Source organism: Mustela lutreola, chromosome 1 (assembly GCF_030435805.1).
Source record: "Mustela lutreola isolate mMusLut2 chromosome 1, mMusLut2.pri, whole genome shotgun sequence".
NCBI classification, from domain to species: domain Eukaryota; kingdom Metazoa; phylum Chordata; class Mammalia; order Carnivora; family Mustelidae; genus Mustela; species Mustela lutreola.
The window spans coordinates 13,026,563-13,051,926 of record NC_081290.1 but is presented as its reverse complement, the minus strand read 5'-3'; the positions used below and the strand labels follow the sequence as shown (position 1 = coordinate 13,051,926).

General features: G+C 34.4%; 1 protein-coding gene across 3 annotated transcripts in view; it reads right to left on the bottom strand.

Moving 5' to 3' along the window:
• Positions 1-580: 580 nt before the first annotated feature.
• UBA6 (ubiquitin like modifier activating enzyme 6) overlaps positions 581-25,364 on the bottom strand; it is an 85,958-nt gene continuing 61,174 nt past the window's right edge. For all 3 annotated transcript variants that reach the window (XM_059160135.1, XM_059160144.1, XM_059160154.1), the window contains 15 exons: positions 24,288-24,469; positions 22,897-23,002; positions 20,644-20,733; positions 20,457-20,537; positions 19,566-19,694; positions 17,910-17,961; positions 17,758-17,821; positions 16,716-16,785; positions 15,513-15,584; positions 11,546-11,663; positions 10,193-10,386; positions 9,268-9,395; positions 5,263-5,350; positions 5,008-5,102; positions 581-2,846 (listed from right to left, as the gene is read on the bottom strand). In XM_059160135.1, coding sequence (XP_059016118.1) covers positions 2,711-2,846; positions 5,008-5,102; positions 5,263-5,350; positions 9,268-9,395; positions 10,193-10,386; positions 11,546-11,663; positions 15,513-15,584; positions 16,716-16,785; positions 17,758-17,821; positions 17,910-17,961; positions 19,566-19,694; positions 20,457-20,537; positions 20,644-20,733; positions 22,897-23,002; positions 24,288-24,469 — 1,605 coding nt within the window. In that variant the 3' untranslated portion in view covers positions 581-2,710. The remainder of the gene's footprint in view (positions 2,847-5,007; positions 5,103-5,262; positions 5,351-9,267; positions 9,396-10,192; positions 10,387-11,545; positions 11,664-15,512; positions 15,585-16,715; positions 16,786-17,757; positions 17,822-17,909; positions 17,962-19,565; positions 19,695-20,456; positions 20,538-20,643; positions 20,734-22,896; positions 23,003-24,287; positions 24,470-25,364) is intronic.

Below are 25,364 nucleotides of genomic sequence, written 5' to 3'. Positions count from 1 at the left end.
TTTCTCCTTAAGATCTCAGAAGAATCATTTTCTGTCTTCATTTTACTAATTGTAAATTATTAAAAAAGTGGACTCTAAACATTGCTGACTTTTATGCCTTGTCACTGGCAGCACCAGGTAGTGTTATAATAGACAAAAAATAAAAATGAAGACATATATCTATTTCTAAGTTCTAGCTTTGGGACAATTTAGAGGAAATTACTGACAAATGTCAACAAAGTTTTGACTCTAAAAAGGATTATACTTTAAGGGTGCCTGGTTGGCTCAGTCGGTATAGCATGTGACTCTTGGTCTCAGAGTTTTGAGTTCAAGCCCCACACTGGATGTGAAGCCTGAAAATAAAATTAAAAAAAATACCCTCCCCCAAATATATATGGTTTTACACAGTCACCATTTTTCAATTGTTTTAACAGAATTTCCAGAAGCACTTTTAAGTAATGTTCCTCTATCCTCAGTGACTATTACATCTGCATGATTGCAAAACTTGAAAATCAGAAAACACCAAAGAATTACATTACCCACAAAATGAACAGCAAAGTTGGAATCTCTGGAGTCAACCATGGAATAGGATTTACAAAGATACTGTCAAATTTCTTAATTTATTTTTAATAAGTAAAAAATCACTCAGTGGTACCATACAAAATCAAATAATTTTTGCACCTAGTATTTTCACCAAAAGTGATCTCATGGTACAGAAATAAAACATAATGAAAAAAAAAACCGTCATTAACTTCACACCTGGCTTTCAAGCTTAGTAGAACTGAACAGAGATTATTAATGGCAATTACCATTACCTACTGGGGGAAAAAAAGGCAATGATAAAATGGTTTCAGGTGTAATAACAAAATAAAGTTAATCCTTGTTGGTTTTGTCTATTAAAGCACAGATCACTATAAATAAGAACTGATAGCATGGTTCCAAATTTACTTCTGAAAAGGTATGGAGACTTAGATAAAATATAAGCAAGCTATTAGATCATAGTTGAGGGTTACTGAATGGGTACCTGGAAAACATCAGTTACTATTGTACAAAGCAAAGTGAAAATGGGGAAAAGGCTTCTTACAGAAAAGTCCTTTTATTATTGCTAGCATCAAGAGTTCCAAGACAGAGAACCCTGATGTTCCTGAATTCAATTTTAAGTAATTTTAAACATTATACCTGAATAAACATTACTTATTTCAAGAGTATCCATTTCCTTTAAGTTCATCCCGTCCATCTATCCTTGCCTCCAATGCAGAGTATCTTTTTTTTTTTTATTCATACAAATTCACCTTCCAATCCCAAATAGAATTTTCCCAATTGGATAATACTTTTACAAAAGAATGAAACAATACAGTTGGTTGACAAAGTAATTTCAACTATTTATAAATGAAATAAAAGGGAAGTTAAGTAGGGAGTATAAAAAGATACCAAAACAGGAGTAATACTGATGTAAATCTAGTCTTGAGTTTATCAAAGTACCTACTAATGGCCTCAACAGATCAGACTAAAAGCAGCTAGAAGGAAGTGACTTCCTGTGGTTACAAAATGCCAGTAGCTTTAGAATGCATGACAGCCTTAGAAATAAAATACTTGCTGTTTTTTCCAAATTTACAGTGTTGAGTACATTTTACATCATTTTAATGAAAGCATTTGTATGAATTTTCTGTAATATTTCCTACCAAAAAACAGTTTCTATCAATAAAGACCTAAAAAAATAAATTTTTATCTTTGTCAACTCCCTTTCTGGGAATGCAGAATAAAATAAATGTTTCCCTTTAAAATAATTTTATTTTTCTATCCATTAGGTTGCTGGAAGAAAAAAAATCAAGACTCAACTAGTAATGATTTCTTTTAATTTCTAGTTCTCATCTACTTCTAAGGACACTCCCTTTACAAAACCTTTTAGTCTTATATACTATGACAATCAGGTTTAGAGTTCCGAATAAATAAAACAGCTACATTAGAAGGCATATTGAAGAATCAAATGATTAGCCACATTTAGCTGTTCACATTCATGGATCCTCTAAGAAGGCTGTCAGAGTTCATATAATACTGTTAACATTTAATACAAGTTAACATGTGTCATCTGACCTACTGCTCATGGGTTACAACACTGATGCTATCAACAGAGATCCTGATTTTTGGGAGATAGTGATATTAACAAACGCCAGTTAAATTAGCAGGACAGTAAACTGTAACTGTATGTACAATTTAAAATGGCTGCTCTTCATTTACTGCTACCATCTCTCCTCTTCTCAATGGTGTTAAACTCAAAAGCCTAATTTTAAGAGGTGCGGGGTGCCAAACACTACTTGTGTAGAAAAATTGGGTCTCAAATAGTGAACAACAAAATTCACAAAAGATTAAACTTTTTGGATAGTTGTATTTGTTACTTTCAATTTCTTGATCTTTTATCTCTTCTGGTGATGGATACATACTTTTTTCCTTTTTCTTATCCAGAGATGTTAATACACACATTTTTTCTAAGCATTATAAAACGTCAGTCCAGTTCAAAATTGCTTGTGATCATATCTACATATGAAGCACTAGACAAGTACAGATTATATTCCAAAATGCTTTAAAATTCTTCACTGTAGTTTTCTACTGATGTTTCCCTTAAATTAAAGCTTCATCAGAGAGAAATCCATAGTATTATGAATTGATTCCTGAATTAAATGCAATCTTTCCAAAATCAAGTAGTTCCGGAGTAAATTTACGACAACTTCTGTTAATCAGTGTCATGACTAAAATAGTATCTTACTGGAGGTCCAGGCAAATCTTCATCTCCATCAGTGTCTGGAGCAAATGATACAGTAAGATCCACATATTTCTTTTCAGTAGAAGGTTTCACAAGTTTATGCATTCTAAGAAAGATAATCAACGACAAATAATTTGGTAAATTCTATAAAATGAGAGATTTGCTGTTTAATGTTGCCCAGAGATTCCAGACCTGTGTGCCTAGACTTTATATTTATTTTTAAATCTAATAATCCACCTGCTTTCATATATTATAATTTTTCTTTACTAAAATCTCTAAACTCAAGACATTCATTTATCTAACAGTGAATCAGTCTGGACTACTAATAGTATTGGTAAAGGATACAGACCATTTGTTAAAAGACAATCCCCACCCACAAATCCAAAATGTAAGCAATGTTTTTTAAAAACAGATACTCCTCATATTCCCTAAAGTGTGGAGGCATCATAAATTCTTCTCAAGCATTTCTATGTAAAGAGTAAAAAGCAAACTAGATTGAAATCTTCAAATACAAGCTAATCACAGTGAAAGACATTAAGTTTTACTTTTCTCTTATATCCCATTCACTAAAAAACCACTTTGCTGTTGCTATTGTCACTGATACGGTCTTTTTTTTTTTTTTTTTTTTTTAAAGATTTTATTTTATTTGCCAGAGAGAGAGACAGAGAGCAAGCAAGAGAGGGCACAAGCAGGGGGAGTGGTAGGCAGGAGGGAGAAGTAGACTCTGCTATGCAGGGAGCCTGATGTGGGACTTGATCCCAAAACCCTGGGATCATGACCTGAGCTGAAGGCAGATACTTAACAGACTGAGCCACCCAGGCATCCCTGTCATTGAAACTGCCTTAAATCAAGTTATTATCTGTATATCCTTAGATTAGTAGATTAGCCTTGAGCCCACTGCCTCCTACCTCCAATCTACTCTGCTGCCAAGATCCTTCTAAAATGTAAATGTGATTTTACTTTCTTGCCTAATAATGTTATATATCATATGCCATGTACCTATCTCATGGAAGGCTCTGAACTATGTGATTTATTTAAACCTCAATAATAGCTCTTCCCATTTTACAAAGAAATTCGTCCCATTTATAACTTGTTATTCTTTCTACCATTTATTCTTATCACCTCATTCTTAAGTTCTTCCAAAATACTGATTTCCCAAACAGATCATGTGTGCTCATTGTTAGCTGTATGCTTTTGCATAAACTGTTGGTTTTGCCTGATACCCTTTTTCAAAGGCAGCTCAAATGAAATCTACCTACAGGGAAGGTCTGAGTTAATAGTGCCTAAGGTAGTCTGTAAAAACCTTTATTATATTAATTATTCAATTACATTTTAATGATTAACATGTCCCTTTGTCACAAGAGACTGTGAATTCCTTGAGGGTACAGGTTACTTGATAAAGATGTATCATGAAAAATATCAATAGGATTAATATTTATGGGCTACCTCTCAGTTGCAATTATACTACTAATCTTTACTATTATTTTAATGCTCAATAGTTATGGGCACAATCATTCCTATTTGTGGACAGAAAACTGAGTTTCAAAAAAGTTCAATAAGCTACTCAATGTGACAAAAGAAGTAGCTGGACATGTGAATCCAGATCTTTCTGAAGCCAAGCTCATCCAGCCACTTAGTGGGTACTTAGTAAATATCTGGTAAATGAAAAATACCATTCAAAAAGTATATCATGCTGGAGATTCCAAATACTGGCCAAGTTATAAAGCACTATTGTGAATTACTCGCAACAAATTTTAAATTCCACTAATCAGTATGCTTCAGGACTGCACATTTCACTCTCATCTATGTACTATATAGGAAATACCATTATTTATGCATCCAAGACATACTCAGGGATCCTAATGACAATAATATAAGATAAATTAGTGCCTTATTTTATGTAATAGCAATTTTGTTTTTTTTAAAGTATAGATCATTAAGCCTGGATTATAGTAATTAAAAGGGATTAATCTCATTGATAATCATAGTTAAAATGTGCATATGTTAAAGCACCTATCATGCAGAGATTCATATGACAAATATTTTTATCCTAGCTTTTATTTATTTAATACAAGGTAACATGCATCATCTGACTTACTGCTCATGGTTGTAACACTGATGCTATCAACAAAGATCCTGATTTTTAGGAGACAGCGCTATTAACAATCTGGTTAAATTAGCAGAGGTCAATCTATTTGATTTCCCAGTGTGCATCCACCTTATGTTTTAATCCTTGTGAATCTTCTGATATAAAGTTCAATACTTACGTTAACTTCAATCTTTTTGCATGACCTGGCATTATGGGAACATAGAGCATTTTGACTCCCTGTACCACCATCGTTGGTTCAATTCCATACTTCTCCTAAAAGTAAATGCCCAAAGAGAAACAATCAAAGCTATGTCCAGATATAAAAGGCTGGGTGACAATGTTTTACAACCAGTAAAAACACAGCAGACAAATTTCTGCTAAATATGATTTATAAAAACCTCCAACTGATGAACTAAGTAAATAAATGTCTCACTTTGACTGCATTAATGAAATCCAAGAGGGTGAAGTCTTCTTTACCATGTATAGTCCATCTGTCCCAAATTGTAAATGATATTCCATTTCTGTTGTAGAAAAATATTCAAAACAAAACATTTTAGTATTTTTCTCTTTAGTAGTAATAAAAAGCCCCAGAGGTCCATTATTTGTGATTTAGCTACATAATAACATAGGGGAAAAAGAAAAATACAACTTATTTCTCCATTACACTATATGAGGTAACCACTTTTATCTGTACACCTTATTGATCCTTCCAGTCTCTCACAATAAACCAGCATGTCTTAGTAAGAGTTCTCTAATAGCTACATGGGTTTCACTGTGCGGATGTTCTAGTTCTCTATTACTGAACAGCTGGGTTGTTCCAATCTTTGGCTATGATAAACAATGCCAGAATGAATATCTTTATAAATATATCATTTGAGATGAGTACAAATGTGTCTGCAAATCTGAAATATTACACTATATTTCTGTTATGGATTATACTATTCTATACTCCTATGAGTACTGAGGTATGAGGAGAGTGCTGTTTCACTCTTGCCAAGATAGGTATTTTTAAATTTTTGGTGGTTGTCAATTTAAAAGTGAAAAATGGAGGTCCAGGGGAACTGTTTTGCTCTGTCACATAATTTCTGGAACCAGATTCTCAATCTCATAACATTAGTCAGACGTTATAATGCCTTCTAACTCAACTGAATTAGGATAACAGATAAAACCGTAAGAAAGTACAATGCTAAATTATGTGGCAGATTAAATGCTGTGAGAGTTCTATAGCTAGTTTAGTCAGAAATGCTATCACAAAGCAAAAGTATAGAATTGGATCACTATCTTACACCATACAAAAATTAACTCAAGGGGTTCCTGGCTAGCTTAGTTGGTAGAGCAAATGACTCTTGATCTTGGGGTTCTAAGTTTGAGCCCTACACTGGGTGTAGAGATTACTTAAAAATAAAATCTTAAAAAATAATTAACTCAAAATAGATTAAAGACCTGCATATAAGACCTGAAACTGTAAAGCTCCTAGAAGAAAACAAAAGGTGGTAATAAGCCTCTTGATGTCAGTCTTGGTGACAGTTTTTTCACATTTGGCACCAAAAGTAAAAGTAGACAAATGGGACTACATCAAACTAAAGAGCTTCTGCATAGCAAAGGAAACCATCAACAAAATGGAAAAGCAGACAAGGGGCGTCTGGGTGGCTCAGTCAGTTAGACATCTGCCTTTGAGTCAGGTCATGGTCCCAGGGTCCTGGAATCGAGCCCCACATCCAGCTCCCTGCTCAGTAGGGATCTTACTTCTCCCTCTCCCGTTTCCCCAGATTGCCCCCCTCTCTGTCAAATAAATAAATAAAATCTTAAAAAAAAAGGGCAGATAAAAATGAACAGTGGTTAACTGTACAAACTAATAATCTTGTATAGAAGAAATCTAGAACTAGGCAAAGCAGGGGTGTTTCATTCGTTTTATAAAGTTCCTAGTGATCCAGGCTTCTTGCACTCACTATTAGGAGGTAATTTTTCATGACATTTCTATATGTCATATGACAACTTTTATCTAGAAAGATCTTTTCAGGGTGCCTGGGTGGCTCAATTGGTTAAGCAGCTGCCTTTAGCTTAGGTCATGATCCCAGGGTCCTGGGATTGAGTCCCATATAGGGTTCCCTGTCCAGTGTGGAGTCTGCTTCTCTGCCCCATCCCCTGGCTCATGCTCTCTCTTTTAAATTTTTTACTTTTTATTTTTTTTTAAAGATTTTATTTATTTATTTGACAGACAGAGATCACAAGCAGGTAGAGAGGCAGGCAGAGAGAGAGAGAGGAGGAAGCAGGCTCCCTGCTGAGCAGAGAGCCCGATGTGGGACTCGATCCCAGGGCCCTGATATCATGACCTGAGCCAAAGGCAGAGGCTTAACCCTCTGAGCCACCCAGGCGCCCTCTCTCTCTCTCTCTCTTTTTAAAGATTTTATTTATTACTTTCACAGAGAGAGAGAGATAGCCAGAGCAGGAACACAAGCAGGGGGAATGGGAGAGAGAGAAGCAGACTTCCCACTCAGCAGGGAGCCCAATGTGAAGCTTGATACCAGGACTCTGGGATCATGACATGTGCTCAAGGCAGACACTTAACAATTGAGCCATCCAAGTGCTTGGCTCATGCTCTCTCTCTCTCTTGCAAAGAAATAAGATCTTTTTTTTTTTTTTTATTAAAGATTTTGTTTATTTATTTGATAGAGAGAGAGATCTCAAGTAGGGAGAGAGGCAGGCAGAGAGAGAGGAGGAAGCAGGCTCCCCACTGAACAGAGAGCCTGATGTAGGGCTCGATCTCAGGACCCTGGGATCATGACCTGAGTCGAAGGCAGAGGCTTAACCCACTGAGCCACCCAGGCGCCCTACAAAGAAATAAAATCTTAAAAAAGACAGGAAGGAAGAAAGAAAAACAAACCAAAAAAAAACCAAACTAAAAATAGAAATACCTTTTCAAAGATGTTTTCAGAATAAACAGCCCTAAATGATGAAATAGTAACTCCCTAAAGGCCAGGAGCCAGTTTTGATTCCTGTGCAACGTATGAAAGATAAGACCTGTCTGCTGGACAGCAACTGCTCAGATTTGCCAGCAGTCTTTGTATAAAATTGGTGTGTTCTTAAGCTCAGTATTCCTTAGCTGTGACACAGATCTGTTAGATCTATTGTATGTGCACTATCAACCTGGTTCCTCTGCATTATCCCCAGGGGACTTAGAGAGCAAGAGAAAATGATGCAAACATGAAGCACATGTTACCTGCCATGCCAGAAGTAATGAACTGTCTGAATTAAAATAAAAAAAGGCAACCTATGGAATGGAAATAAATATTTGAAAATCATGTATCTGATAACGGGTGAGTATCCAAAATATATAAGGAACTTGGAGATATACAGATGGCCAACAGGCACATGAAAAGGTGCTCAACATCACTAAACACCAGGGAAATGCAAATCAAAACCATAATGAGGTATCACCTAACACTTGCTAGTACAGCTAGTAGTAAAGAAATAGTAAGTGTTGCAATAGTACAGAGGTTCCTTAAAATATTAAAAACAGAATTACCATACAATCCAGCAATTCTACTTCTGGGTATTTATCCAAAGAAAATGAAAGAAACAATTCCAAAACATATCAGTACCCCCATGTTCACTGAAGCATTATTTACAGTAGCTAAGATACTGATACAGAAAAAACGTAAGTAAGTGTCCATCAATGGGTGAATGGATAAAGAAAACGTGATACACACACACACACACACACACACACACACACACACACACAATTCGGCCACAAAAGAAGAAATCTTGTTATTTGGAACAATGTTAGCATTATGCCAAGTGAAATAAGTCAAAAAGAAAAAGATAAATAACTGTATGATCTCACTTGTATATGTGGAATCTTAAAAAAAAGAAAAACCCCTGAAACTGAGCTCACAGATACAGACAACAGATTGGTAACTGCCAGAAGTGGGGCTGGGGAGTAAGCAAAATGGGTGAAAAGAGTCAAATAGTACAAGCTTCCAGTTTATAAAATTAATCATGAGTATGTAATATGCAGCATGGTGACTACAGTTCATAATACTATACTGCACAGTTAAAAGTTGCTAAGAGAGCAGATCTTAAAAGAATTTATTATAAAGAAAAAAAGAAGCTAACTATGTATGGTAATGATGTTAACTGGCTTTACTGTTGTGATCATTTCGTAGTACATACAGGTACTTAATCATTGTGTTGCACACTTGAAACTAACCTAATGCCTATCAATTATTTTAATTAATTAAATTTAATTTGTCAATTAATTAAAAAAAGATGCTTTGTGAAGATGGGATTGAAGTGATAGTCTTGAAGTGATGGCAAGGATCACTTCATATATATATATATGAAAGGGAGAGGTGAAACTACAATTTTTTCCTTTAAGAAGGTAAAAATTTTATTTCATTTTCATTATGCAAGAGAAAAAGAACTTCACACATACCTGATTTCAGTTCTTTTTACTTCAGATGTCTCTGTAAACACTATAATTGGAATGGCTAAGTTAAGGAAACAATTTTTGTAAGCTTCAAATGGATAGTCACCAGCTACTTTGATCATCTCCAATGCAACCTAGATAAAAGAAGGTGATCTGATTATATAAGGAGCCTAAACCTATTCATGACTTTTCTAAATTATTCTCAAGCATTTCTTTATAAAGAATAAAAGCAGCTAATGGATTGATATAATAGGAATTTTGTATAAACCTGTCCACTTTTAGCATATCTTATACTTTCAAACTTTTCATCTGTTCTACATGGGGTGAGCAAAGTTACTTAAAAAATTATTTTGATCATGTAATCTTCCTGTTTTGAAAGATACCAGAATTCAAGAAATACAACAGTCTAAAATCACTTAATATAAGGGCAGATAATTACACAGCTTCCAACTATAACACTACAGTACAGCAAAACAGCTAGAGTCAGCCTAAAGGTTTTGAATCATTAAGAAAATATTAAATTGTAAGAAATATTAATCACTAACAGGAATTATATTTTTTAAGCCAAAGAACTAAAATCTAATACAATCAAAGAGCAACCATTCGAGCAGTTCATCTTATTCAAGAAAAATATAGTATCTGCTTTCAATGGAGGATACAAGAATGACTAAAAGGATTGTAAAAATTGTAAAGGATTGAAAAATTGTACTCTGCCTTCACACAGGTTAATTTTTAAGTTAAAATATCTATATAGCTGTAAAAATTCAATATGTGAATTACCGAATCTTCAGAAATTTCTTGAAATTTAAAATCAATATGGATCTCTCCTTCTCTAAGACCTCTACGGGACTTGCTAGGTTGGTACAATGGGGAAAACAGGTAAGACATAAATGAAAAAGAAGTATTTCCATTCAAAGAAAAATAAACTCACCAAGCCAGAAACTGCAGCAGTAGATGTTGCAATAGCAGGTATAATTTTACCAGCTATGCGTTTCGTTTTGAAACGGTCAGCTGGTTCAATGCTATACATTTTGGCACGAAGGTTTGATGCAGCTGTAATGAAATCTATGTGTCCATTATGATCATCATCTTTTTCAAATGAAAGCACTGCCATCTGAAGATCACCTGATCATAACAACCAGAAAAATAAAGTTTTGTAATAATTTGTAAAGATTTTATTAGGTAAAAAGCAATGTGGATTCATTACTCTTAAATATTCCTTTATGTTTTTAAATGACTGAAATATATTAGAAAAATCCAGGAAAATGAAGTTATTGAAGGATATGAAAATGATGGTTCTGATATCACTAAATCAGAGAAGTTTCTATATTAAAAAATTCTTTCTAAAACACGGAAAGCAAGAAAGCTATGTACCACCTCTGCTATTAAACTCTTTATGAATAAAAAATGTTAATGTTGGGTAGTGTTCTAAAGTTGATTCCATAAATAGTCTGAAACATTTTGCCTCTGATAACTAAGTACAGGCTCAGTTAGTCTAATAAAAGTATGTATCTATTTGAAATATTTCTAGATTAGTGGTTCTCAAAAATCATTCTGTAGATAGGTGTAGTTTCATATGTTATGAAATGAGAAAGTCAGAAATGGAAATTTTTAAAGAATTGTAATGCTTAAATTAACATATATTTTATTTACAAAATAAATAGTTGGTTAACCTAGGTTCTTTTTTCCTGAATTTTACTGGTTTGTGCATAAATATCCCGAAAGTCTGGAAACTACTGATTTATGTAATAAAAGATGGTAAGCAGGTCTAAAAATGATCAAATGGTGCTGTTTTTAAGGAATCCAAGTTTGGTTTCCTTCAGTTTAAAACCATTTAACAAGGATGTATACAGGTCACGTTGTATTCCCTGTATGTAACTATGGAGACTAATAAGCCAAAAGAACTCTGTCTATGGTTTTTTATTCTAAAGTGATTTCACTGGGTCTAAGTGTTAGTCTATATAGGAACTCCATTTTTTTGCTCATTATGCTGGCCATGAGTTAAAAAGGAATCACACAGTAGATTCTTAAGGACTAAACCGATCAGAACAATGACAATAAAGCAGACTACATTTCAGCAATTGAGGGTAGGGCAAAGGTGAAAAAAATAATGAATTTAGTCACAGTTAAAGATGAACAGTGACTTTCATATGATCATGAAATCAACTAACATCATTATTATTATAATAGTTATTATTTAGTCCCCAAAGCTTTTGGGTATAGAGTTTATTGAAAATAAAAACTCCCTCCAGGTCAAAGCATTTTTATAAAGATTTCCCCTTACTTGAGGTAGCTTTATTAGATGAAATAGCCTTTTCTAGTTGGAAAACAGCATTCCTCTCATCTTCACTGCTAATAGGAACATGCTCTGGTTTCCTTGCAGTTTCATCTGTCTGAACAACCTTTAAATACATGGACATATATTCATTAATGTTATCATATCCTGTACCTAAGTTTGATTAGCCTGTTTTATCAAATCAGTCATACAGAGAAGATATTCCTTTTATCCAGTTTAACCACATCATTATTTTTTTACATATGTTTTTAAATCACTGAAATATATGAGAAAAATTCAGGAAAATGAAGTTATTGAAAGATATGAAAACAATGGCTTTAAGATCACTAAATCAGGGTGTGGAGCCTAACACAGGGCTCCAACTTACAATGGTGAGATCAAGACCTGAGACTAGACTAAGAGTCAGACACTTAATGACTGAGTCAACCAGGTGTCCATAATTTAAACACATTATTAATCATTACGGTCCAATTTATTTTACACCTTCCATTGTTAAATAATATTGTTATTTAAATATTTGTTTTATTATCTATCTCCTCACACTGACATGTAAATTAGAAGAGGGATCATTACCTTGTTCACTGAGAGGACTTCAATGTATTTAAAACAAACTTGCTTGTGTTAAAATATTCACTGAGGGGCGCCTGGGGTGGCTCAATCATTAAGCGTCTGCCTCTGGCTCAGGTCATGATCCCAGAGTCCTGGGATCGAGTCCCGCATCGGGCTCCTTGCTCTGCGGGAAGCCTGCTTCCCCCTCTCCCACTCCCCCTGCTTGTGTTCCTTCTCTCGCTGTGTCTCTGTCAAATTAATAAATAAATAAAATCTTTAAAAATAAAATAAAGTAAAATAAAATATTCACTGAATAGCTTGTAAGATCTGCATTCATACAGATCTCTTTTAAAATTCCACAGTAGAATACAGTTAATATTAATGAGCAGTCTTTAATTCTGACAAATGTACCTCAAACCAAACTGCATAGCTCTAACTAGTACAGAGCTGTTTTCTATCTCCAAAGAAATCCATAAAATATATATGATAGGCATCCTTTAAATATTTATTGATTGCTTACAAGAAGCTGTTTCCTAGAGAATATGTCTTCCTTCACATAGATGCATACTCAGAGCAGCACATCTAAGTAACCTATCTTTTTAAAGATTATTTATTTGACAGACAGAGATCATAAGTAGGTAGAGAGGCAGGCAGAGAGAGGGGGAAGCAGGCGCCTCACTGAGCAGAGAGCCCGATGCGGGGCTGGATTCTAGGACTCTGGGATCATTCATTACCCAGGACGAAGGCTGAGGGTTTAACCTAGTAAGCCACCCAGGTGCCCCTAAGTAACCTATCTTTAAGAAATTACTTATTTGACATTCTACAAGGGTACTAATTAAAAATACTACTTCTTTGTATAGTACACATTCAACTTGTGTTTTTACAGATTAAGTATTCTTATGAGTATTTAAGAAATAGTAAAGAGTCAAGGAAGCAGAAACTTTTATCTGCCAGAATGTCTAGTTGACATTTTTGGCATCTGTTAACAGTGCTAGACTCTGAAGTTTCAGTATGAGTTGCTTCAGGGAGTTGTGAAAAACTCATAATTCATTTTAAAACTAAAACCATAGCTAAATTGCTCAGGCTAATTTATTACCCCAAAACTCTGATAGAGAAAGAAGCAATTCAGGCCACAAAACACTGAAGAGCAATAAAAATTAGTAAAGTTATTCATACATATTTCTTTGGCTTCTGTCTAGCAGTTCTGTCTATTAGGAACATGTGGTAGGAAACTTTTAAAAAAAATATTTGAATATAGTTGATACACAATGTTACATTACTTTCAGGTGTACAACATAGTGATTAAATTTCTCCATAAATTATGTTATGCTCACAAGTACAGCTACCATCTGTCACGATACAATGCTAGTACAGAATCACTGACTGTATTCCCTATGCTATCTTCTATTCCCTTGCTTTATTCATTCCATAATTGGAAACTCCTTAATATAAGAACTCTGTTTACTTTTCTGTTTAATTCTTGATAAGCTACAAGTCATGAACATTTCATTCAGCACACCCATTTACTTGTACAATATCAAACAGCTACAAATTTTCCTTTTCCCTAAAATAACAGTGCAAGTGGAAGACTGCACACACCAGCTTCTGCTTGAATTTTATAGGGAAGCAATCATTATTCCATATTTCTCAATACAGCTAGAGGGTAAGGGGAACAAAAGATTGTTTTGTACATGATTTTTAAAGTGTATGAAAAAGGCATATAATAAGCATGTGAACAAGAAAAATACTTAATATTTTAAAACTTTCCTATTTATCCTGCCTAAATTTCATGTTCTATCTTTATTAATACTCCTTACCTCTTTTTCCTTCCAATATACTTGCCCAGCAAAACCCCAACCTTCATTCTATCCAATTTTCCAGCTATTCTAAAGCAGCACCCAGACATTTAAATTTCTTTTTTTCCCAGCCACATTTAGCGTAATACATTAAGTGGATTAATATTAAGTGGATTCTCACTGCTGTCTCAAAATTGTACTCTATCTTCTAGCAAGTAACTTTCCCACCCCCTGGAGCAATTATTTCACACATTTTTTTCCCTCTGTTCAAATTCCTTCCTTTAACTTCACGTCTTCATCATGTGGAGTATTTAAGCATGCTTCTTACTTCAACTAAGCAAATAATCTTTTTTCTTTTACAATCCAACTCTAATCCCTTTCAAATCCTGTCAGGACTATTACAACATATACCAGAATCCAATCCCTTATCACAAATTACCTGTTACCTACTACTTCATTCAAAACACCACCATCTTTTGCCCATAACTGAGCTTTCCAAGTTTCCCCTCTTGTGTCCTATATGGTCATTCTTAACGCAACAACGAGTCATCCTTTTATTGTTATTTTATTTTTAAATCTTTTAAAAAGGATTTTATTTGATGGGAGAGACACAGTGAGAGCGGGAACACAGGAAGGGGGAGTGAGAAAGTCAGAAGCAGGCTTCCCACAGAGCAGGGAGCCTGATGTGGGGCTTGTTCCCAGTACCCTGGGGATCATGACCTGAACTGAAGGCAGACGCTTAATGACTGAGCCACCCAGGTGCCCCCAGTCATCTTTCTTTCTTTCTTTCATTTATTTATTTGATAGAGAGAGATCACAAGTAGGCAGAGAGGCAGGCAGAGAGAGAAGGGGAAGCAGGCTCATTTATTTATTTATTTATTTGATAGAGACAGAGAGAGAGATCACAAGTAGGCAGAGAGGCAGGCAGAGAGAGAAGGGGAAGCAGGCTCCCCGCTGAGCAGAGAGCCCGATGCGGGACTCGATCCCAGGACCCTGAGATCATTACCTGAGCCGAAGGTAGTGGCTTAACCCACTGAGCCACCCAGGTGCCCCCCCAGTCATCCTTCTAAATATAAGCCAGACTGCGTACTCTGCTTAAAATCATACTGGTTTATCTCACAATAAAACATTAAGTACTTATCATAACCCCAAGTATCTCACTTATCTCACTATCTACCATTCTTCTTGCATATTCTCCCTCAGAAAAATTCTGGCCTTCTAAGTCTTCCAAGGCCTTTCTCTGAACTTGTTCCTGCTTTTATTTCACCACATAATAGCATGGCTCACTCCATCACTTCCTTCAGACTTCTGCCCAAATGGTATTATATCAGAGAGGCTTTCCTCTTTAGCCCAACATAAAATGACACCAGCTGCAAAACTCTTTATTTCTTTTCCTTGTTTTATTTTTAGTCCTTAGCACTATGCCCATAGTGTAATATTATATAATAGCATTGCTTTTCAACAGTCCATCTCTGGCCCAGTAGACTATAACTTCCATTAGAACAAGACTTTTGTTGTGTTCGATGTGGGATTCTGCAGGTTTAGAATGGGACCTGATACAATTAAAAGTTCAGTAACTATTTGCTGAGTGAATAAATTTCTAAACATACCTTGTTAGAAGGTCTGAATTCTTGAATCTTTACTTCAGAAAGAATATTCAAGAGGGCATCTGCTGATAAGTCCTGTTTTTTTTAAAGAGTAATTTTATGAACAAACACTTTTAAAAATTCTGAATTCTAAAGCTAAATGCTAAAAAGGTCATTTAGCATACTAAACTATTTGGATGATTTATCATCAGACTATTTAGACCACATCCACTTGTGACGTTAGCCCTTATTCTACAAAATACCATTCATAAAGGGTGGGAGGCAGGGTGATGTATATGAAAAATTACTTACTAGTCAACAAACCTGAAATCTTAGTTTTTCCCATAGATTTTTTAAAAAGTGGTTTAAGGGCTGGTTGTATCAGACTGAGTGCTCTGTGATCAGGGACTATTTTGTCACTGTTTTACAAAGTTTCCTGAACAAAGTTATACTGAATAAATAAAATATGTACGTAAATGGAATTCATACCTTTGGAAGCAGAAAAATATTTAAATGGTTCAAGATGAACCTAGATGAATTCAAGACTATCAGATCTATATTCATTATTAAGCTGCTTAGGAAAAACTGAGACATACTGCTTTTGAAGTCACCTACACTCATCACAAAACTGCCACAAATATTTTTATTCTTTTTACAAAAAGAATACCAGACTGAATGGCACTATTTTACCAGACATTTATAGTATATTTTATCATTATACTCCAAAAAGGATTAATTTACAGTAGGCATTTTTATCTGGGTCCAAAACTGCCAGTGTTAATTACGGCTCTGGTTCTTACTTCCCCATTCAGCCTATCTAAAAGGATAGCAATTAATTTGGCTCTATTTTGTATTTGTAAGAAAAAAACCACGAATGCACGTCTGCCTCTCAATTAAAACTGTATTAGACCATTTAGATGTTAGTCAATAAAGATGATGTCTAAGGAAATAGGTAAGATAAGGGTTAAGAAATGTCGATATGGGATAGCACTTTAAATTTCTTGAAATCTGAAGATGTAAGTTATTATCACTAAATAAATCAAAGAAATGTTAACAAAGAGAATCTCTAAGGAATATTTAAAAATTATTATGAAATCCTTCACATTCTGTTTTCGGAATTCTGATTCTTGTAACATAAAAACATATTTTGATGATGTAATTAGCTGGTAGGTCACTGAATTTTTATCTGGTTTTGTATCACTTTCTAGAGCTTTAAGGTTATCTTACCTCTTCTGTAAGTGGAATGCAATAGACTGCAGCATATAGTTTTGCAGCATTCAGAAGAAAACTGAAGTGCCTTTTGAAATTAAAAAGTAAGGCAAAGTGTGAATGTACAGTTTCAAAGATGTTTAATTCACCAAAAACTACAGCCTTTGAAATGTTTAAAAAAGTAATCACAGAACTTTTGATACAGGAATATTTAAAAGTTAGGCAATGAACTTCTGGCTTAGACAAAGAAATTACAGAACCTATAAGAAACATTAGGTATTTATCCTTCTAAGCACAGATATTTAGGAAATGATTGTGACTGCCTGGGGAGAGGAGTGGCAAAAAGGAGAAAAATTAGACTAGCGAAAGAAAATTCATTTTAATTCATAAAAAATTAGAAATTTGGTTTTAAAAAGCATACATTAGGTTCAAATTAAGCAAATGAAGTTTGTTTAAAAACACAAGTAAGGTAAGCTTTACAGGAGAAGCAGTCAGGATAAGGTGACTGGAAGCCTAACATAAATATCACATAAGAAAACTAAATGGGAGTTATTTGTTGATAGGAAGGAGAGTGTTTAATTGGAAAACAAACATAGAAGTATGGGTGTGTGTGTGTGTGAATGTACAAAAATGTCCATCTAAACATTAACTACTTTGAAAATTAATTTGAGATAATTTAGGGAGGCATTTAGTAGTGACAATCTTTCCCCCCATTTAACAAAAATTTCTTAAATAGTGGCTTCATTTAATAGGAAAACATTTGTTGTCATTTTATGGTTTTTGCTTATGGATAAAGCCAGAGAGGTAATACTTTGGTTTCATTTAAGATAAAAATAATGGAATTATTTTACAATTTAAACAAACAGATTCATGTATGTGTGGGGAAGAGGACTGTGGCTGGCTTTGTTGGCCAGACTAATACACTAATTCTTAAGAGTAACAGGGATGCAATAATTTAACATTGCCAGAGCCTGAGGTTTTCACCCTGCAATGTCAACTGGTAAGACAGTTAAGAAATTTACAATAAAGGAGGCATATAAGACTAGATACAAATACTTACAAAGGCTCATTTAAATCAAATTTTATTGGAGAAGGGGGCCTCTTTGGTGATTGCCAAAACAAACCTAACAAAAGATACAAATATTATTTTCATTATAGGGACCTACTAATAAATTATATAAAACATTCCTCTCAACACTTGGTCATACTTACTGCCATCTTTTAATCGTGTGTCTAGAGGAAAACAGTGAAGAAGCTGAAGAGCCTAAAGAAAAAACAATCAATTATAAAAATCGCTACTTAGTATTATCTGAGGTAAAAAAAAAATCAAAATGCATAAAAAGATACACAGTGAAGCCTCTAGCTACCTTTGTACTCTATCTATGTTTCTCTTATCGCCACCCCTCCACATGTGGAATAACCTCTACTATTATTTTTTAATCAACACTTACAGCTGTTTCTTTTCTTTATATCTACAGCAAAATGAAGATACATTATTTTATCAATTTTTACACAGACAGTGGCGTATCTTACATACCATTCTGCTCCTTTCAAAGAGTTAATTTAAAATAAACATGAACCAGTAAAAATATACCATACTCTGTATTTTGAAATGATAAATGATATTTGAGATTTGGTTCAAAACCATCTGGGGAGGATATATAGATGAAACAAGATTATCAACAAGACGATAAATGTTAAACCTGGGTGACGGATTTGTGAAAATTATGTTGGGGTTCATTATACTATTTTTTCCACTTCCTATGGTTGAATTTTTCCATAATCAAAAGCTAAAAAAAAAGTACAAAAGGTAAGGACTTAAAAAGAGTCCTTTAGATTTTGAAACAAGGGGTCATTAGTAATTACAGTAAAAATAATTTGAATAGGAGTAAGGAAAGAAGACGCATTTACTGGGTGAGGAAGTAGCAACAGTAAGTATAAGACCACTTTTCTAAGCAGCAGAGACAAGAAGGAAGTGAAAAGCAAGGATAAGTGTAATCAAAAGACTTTTTAGAAAAGATGAACTTACTTTATATTCCAATAGATAAGAGCCTAAAGAGAGGGAGAGACTCAAGAGAGAGTGGAGAACACATTCTAGCAACTGTCAGTAATGGGAGATAAGAGTAACAGCTAATATTTAGCGAGCACTTATGGGCTGGGTTCTGCTCAAAATGCTGTGCATGTATCATTCACTTATTTGATCCTTACACTACCTTATGTACTACGTACCAATTTATTATCCCCATTTTACAAATTAGGAAACAGACACAAAACAGATATAAAATGTGATTTTGGGTATCGGTGGGCAAGGCAAAATCCAACAAAATTTCTTATTCAAAATCTCTACTTTCTCAGTTTCTTGCTTTATTCTGAACAACAAACTTCTTTCAGACTACTGATGAAATGTATTCCTTATTCTCCAGAGGGAAGCCCTATTTTAAACCGACTTTTGCACAAGGACAAGGATCAAGTAAATGTACGACTGACATACCAATCGGTGGCGATTATTAAGTGCACTCTTTTAACATGCAAAGAGAAATCAGTTGTGTGCCCTGCACTTGTTTTCACTTAAGATTCCCAAAGGAAAGAACAGATGTTTGGTCCAATGACATTAATTTGGTAGCAATTAAATGCCCCAAGGTCATATCTCTTACCTAATGGTTCCCCCCCCGCCGCAAGATTTTATTTATTTGACAGAGATCACAAGTAGGCAGAGAGGCAGGCAGAGAGAGAGGAGGAAGCAGGCTCCCTGCTCAGCAGAGAGCCCGATGCGGGGCTTGATCCCAGGACCCTGAGATCATGACCTGAGCTGAAGGCAGAGGCTTATTAACCTACTGAGCCACCTAATGTTTTATAATGCATACTTACCTTATGGTTAAAATATTTTTCAAACTTTAATCTTGCTAATTCTACACACTGGGACCAATTTCTAGGTCTTCTGCTAAGTAACTTAATAACTTGGAAACAGCCTTCTAAACTGTGTCCAGTTTGTAACTTCTAGAATGTGAGAAAAAAGAAACCCAAATAAATACATTTCCAATTAAACAAAGAACACCTACCTACCACCCACATCATTCCCAGGAAGTATAAGCTAAAGTTTGAAGTGCCAGCTCGTATGACCTGTGATTTTAATTTTTTCACCAAGAGCTCCTTGTCCCTGCCTTTTTCTTTTCCCTCTTTCTTTCCTTTTTTTGGGGAGGGAGAATGGGAAAAGACAGCACATGAAATTTCAACGGTAGTTTCTTATCTGACAAGTTAGCCTCATGTCTTGCTGGCTGTAAGTTGTTAGTACTAGAGATGTACTTCATATAAGAAGTGCTTATGAGTAACATTTTATACTAAACAGTTGACCTGTTTAGTACAGGAATAAATGTAAGAAAACATCTTTAAAGTTGTCTTCAAGTCTCAGACATTCCTGTCCACTCATGAAATTTTCACTGGAACTCACATCAGTGTTTTTCCAAAAGAGTTTAACAAGCTACTTATTATTTTATTATTATGTTATCTTTCTTAGGTTGAATCATGTGAATTTCTTTTCTGTGGATCAAACATGGTCAAATACTGGCAATTCTGCATAGTTCATACAAACTAAAATGGGGATCATTTCTGACTTGCTAATTTGATTCCTCATGGACTTACTATGTACAATAATGATGCTATACTTTCTTTAAAGAGGTAAAATAAACTCTTTACAGGCAATTTGCAAATAAGATTACACCGACACAGTGTTGGATTATATTAAAATGTATTGATTTTTACCTGTAAGACTTCTTCTGCAGATGGATAAGTTTGCCAAAATTTGTTAAACAATGAAGGCTTGTGGGAAAAGGAACTTTCAAACTATAAAGGAAAAAAAAAGAAAAAAGTTACAAATAGAAGTCTGATTAAAAATCGGAAATACCTTCTTTTCTACTTCAAATAAAAACAAAATAAAGATCTTAATTACCTTATCTCTTGCCCACTGTATAGTATGTTCAATAGCAGCTGGAAAGGATTTTAGAGTACAAAATGGTATTTCCTCTTCTGGGGGATCCCGCTTATTTATAAAATATGACAACAGATAGTTAAGCAATGGCAATTTTTTGTTGACTGAATTTACTTCAGTGTTTTAAGACCATTAAAAATTAGAATGAATTAATAAAATGAATCTAAAATTTTTATATCTTCTTTCTCCTAGGCAAATAAGAGGAAAAGTGAATTCTTGAGACACTTAACCCATTTGCTAACAGCAATGTAACAAAAATCATGAATTTTCTATGACTTATCTGTGCACTTATTTGGTACCATGTGGTACTTACAGCAGGCTCCCATATATATTTCTCCAAGAATCAAGGTAACATTGAAAACTTTGCAATTCCCTACTTTGAAAAGTAATTTAAGAGTTCCCCAAACAGTTCTCAGCATACCATGAGTTTCCTTCTCCATGGAGAAAAAAAATTAGCAGCAGGATCGTATGTCCTTGATGCGTGGTGTAAGTCCCTTACAGATCGTGTGTATAAATAAACAACAAATAAAAAAGAATGAAATCTTGCCATTGCAATAACATGGATGGAGCTAGAGAATATTATGCTAAGTGAAATAAGTCAGAGAAAGACAAATACTGTATGATTTCACTCATATGTGGAATTTAAGAAATGAAACAAAGAGGAAAAAAAGGGAGGCAAACAAGGAAACAGACTCAATCATAGAGAACAAACTGATGGTTACCAGAGAGGATGGGGGTGCAGAGATGGGTTCAATACGTGTTCGGGATTAAGCAGTGCACTTGGATGTACACAGGATGCTGTATAAAGTGCTACACTGTATACCTGAAACTAGTATTACACTGTATATTAACTAACTGTAATTTAAATAAAAACTTAAAAAAAAACCCCAAAATTTAAAAAAATTTAAAAAAAAAGAACTTTCAAAAAATAAAAGAAACAGCAGATATCTATGTTTCTTATGTAAAAAAAATCTTTAAAAAGACCCATTTTCTTTTTTAAAAAATTTTATTTTTTATTAACATATATTACTAGCCCCAGAGGTACAGGTCTGTAATCGCCAGTTTACAAACTTCATGGCACTCACCATAGCACATACCCTCCCCAATGTCCATAACTCAACCACCCCCCCCACCCCGCCGACAACCCTCAGTTTGTTTTGTGAGATTAAGAGTCTCTTATGGTTCATCTCCCTCCTGATCCCATCTTGTTTCATTTTTTCCTTCCCTCCTCCCCAAACCTCCCACATTGGCTCTCAAATTCTTCATATCAGGAAAAAGACCCATTTTCTATTATAGGGTACATTTGGCTTAGGCTTATTGGTTTAACAAATCTAAAATGACTCACTATATCTCTTTTTACCTAGAGATTTATATTTCAGTTTGTTCATAAGAAATACCAAAAAATATTTTATAAACCAAAGAGGAAAGCCAGAAGAGAATTCCATTTTTTTCTGAATATAAAGTCAGATAGGAAAAGGTCTGGAAAAAATGTGGTAGAATGACAGAATCAAGCATTCCCTATTTTGAAAATCATCTACTATGACCTCAGCCTATCATGATTTTCTCTAACTTCCTTCAAATTAAACTTATAAATTTTGTCTACTATAATGTTTTTACTATATAAACTTCTGATTTCATGAGAATTAATGGGAAAACAACTTTTAAATATTTAAAAATTTTACTAAAGCAAACATAACTATTAAAGTGACATTTATACTTGTAAACGAAAAAATACTCTTTCCATTTTACAACTTGGATTGGTCTTTTTTAAAATCCTAATGCCTACAATTGTTTCCTAGGCCAGGGTTTTTCAATTTTGGCAGTGTATCAAAATCACTTGTGGAGGCTAAAAAAAATTACATCTATATGTGTGGTATATACATAGAGAGCTTGATTCTGCCCATGGATCAACTGAGTTTTCAGTAAGATTGTGGATGGGTCAGTCCAAATGCTGTTAGAAAATCAATTAACCACCTCTGAGAAATGAACAGTAAACACAAGAATAAGACTGCAAAAAGGCTATAAACAAAATTTTGATGACTTAACCTCTTTAAAAAAATACCGATGTACATATTTATGCAAATTACTGACAGACTGACCAACAGATTAGGAAAGCTAAATCAAATCTGCTGACTAATGAAGAAAAAAATGAGATATAAAAATTACGAGATATAAAGAAGAGAGACATTTATTTAAAAATGTCAGTTCACTTACATGACTATTATAGGATTCAGTTAAATGAGGTACAATAACTTCAGTGTGTCCCTTAGTGCCCATTGTTCCAGAATCCAAGAGGGGTCGTAGATTTGCTAAGCAACGGCTATTTGAAAAGGTAACATTTAAGTGAGCAGTAACAATGTAAGCAGGGGACATCTTACCACCTTCTGTTAATCATTTCACACAGTGATCACTTATTAAATGTAATATCAGGGAATAGATACATTACCTCCAAATAATGCATTTATCATTTCTGTCCCCCTCCTCCCACAAATTTTGTTGCTCGACCTATTAATTTTTGTCCTTTTCTTCTTCTATTACTACTACTACTACCACTACTACTAGATTTTGGGCTTCAACTTTCTTTTACTCTAGGTTAACTCTTAACTAATGTACCGACCCTTCTTGTCTTGCTTTCTGTTTCTTCTTTGGTTATTTTCTGACTACAAGTTCTGTCCTACTATATCTTCTCAATGTTCTCTTTACCTCAAACAATATTAACATTCTTTCTTAATATTTATAATACCTATATTCTATATACTTTAATTTCTTAAAGTTTTAATTCTTCCTTCCTCTGCCCAAGATAACAAAACTTTCAAGTACACTCTCCACTGGCAAATTTTTCTGATAATAAATCTGCTCAAGTCACAAAAAGATGTAAGATAAATTATGTAAGATGTACACATTATAGTCACTCACTCATCTACTTATTTAACGACCATTTACTGAATGACCTATGTTGGGCACTGAGGATAGAGTGATGGGAAAAAAAATGGTCCCTGAAGAAATGATTCAGTGACAAAACAAGTATTAATTAAACAAGTGCATCAGTAAAATTAAGCACTATAATAGAAAAAACAAGAGTGCTGTGAAAGACTGCCATAGGAGGATCTACAGAATTTAGTGGTTAACAAAAGTCTGTTTGCATAAAGATATTTAGGATGAAACTGGAAGGCTGGAAGGAAAAAACAAAAAAACCAAAAAACCGAATCAGGTAGATTTGGGGTTGGGACTTTTAGAACAAGATAAGCATAATTTCTGAGTCTGAAGGAGAGTATGTAGAAGTGTCTGAGGTGAGAAAGTGCTGGATGCCTTATAAGAACTGAAAGAAGGAATGTACAGCTGGGACAGGGGAGCCAGCGAAGACAGTCAGTTTTAAGCTAGAGTGGTAGACGGATGGCAGACACTCCAGGAGAAACATTTAGGCCATGTAACACTTTTGAATTTTATCCTAGGTATAATGGGAAATCATAAAAAGGACCTGGGCTTGATAACTATAAAAGAAACACAATGAATGTTCAGAAAAATGGGTAACTTTTTAATAAACAGGTGTGGAAAAGAGTGAAAACAAGAAAAAATTTTTATAAACCTGAATTTCAAGAACTTACCTGTCTACGTATCTCCTGGCTTCCACATTATCTAGTGCTGTAATAATTATATCTTGTTTAGTATAGAACTCATCATTGTAAATAGCCTCAGTGGCTGGACATACTTTGTTCAAGTGTGCATCTATCTTTAATTGAGGATTTATTTTCAGGGTTGCATCAGCAGCAGTATAGCTTTTAGGTTTCTAAACAAGTAACAAATAAGATCAGAAGAAATAAATGTTAAGCAGAAAAGCCAGGCCATCACTGAACTTACACATTTTTCATATGAGAGTAATGACATCAGCTTTCATCTTTAGTTTGTGGAAATTACATTCACCATGGTCACATTGCATTTAATAACCCATGTTAGTCTGAATAATTAACACATTATTAATGGAAACCTAAACAACTTCTATTTTGGCCATGTGCTTTAGGGTTCTTAAAATATCAGTTATTGGGCGCCTGGGTGGCTCAGTGGGTTGAGCCGCTGCCTTCGGCTCAGGTCATGATCTCAGGGTCCTGGGATCGAGGCCCGCATCGGGCTCTCTGCTCAGCAGGGAGCCTGCTTCCTCCTCTCTGCCTGCCTCTCTGCCTGCTTTGTGATCTCTCTCTGTCAAATAAATAAATAAAAATAAAATCTTTAAAAAAAAAAAAAAAAAAAAATATCAGTTATTAAAAGTACATTTTTCCTAAGAACCTGGTAAGTGCCTAGAAAAAAATAAGAACATACTCAGTTAACTAGCAATCCTAACTGCAGAAAATAAGCTCTAAGAGGTATGGGAAGTTAACACTTTGGTACTGAAATCATAAATATATTACTATTTCTGGATGAAAATATTTTAAAAACTATTATATATGTTTCAATTTTATAAGAGTTCCCCTGACACATTTTTACTTCTCAGTGCTCTTAAGTATACAAATTGTAAGTTTTGTCAGAACTCAGTAAAATAAACAGGCCTTAAAAGTTCTTCTATAAATACAATGCAGAGTGAATGAATCGTGTGACATACATTTTGGTTCCTGACATACGCTGTTAATTTTTTTTTGTATTTGGACAGGTGAGGGAATTATGCCACCTGCTTTTGTAGTTACTTTTTT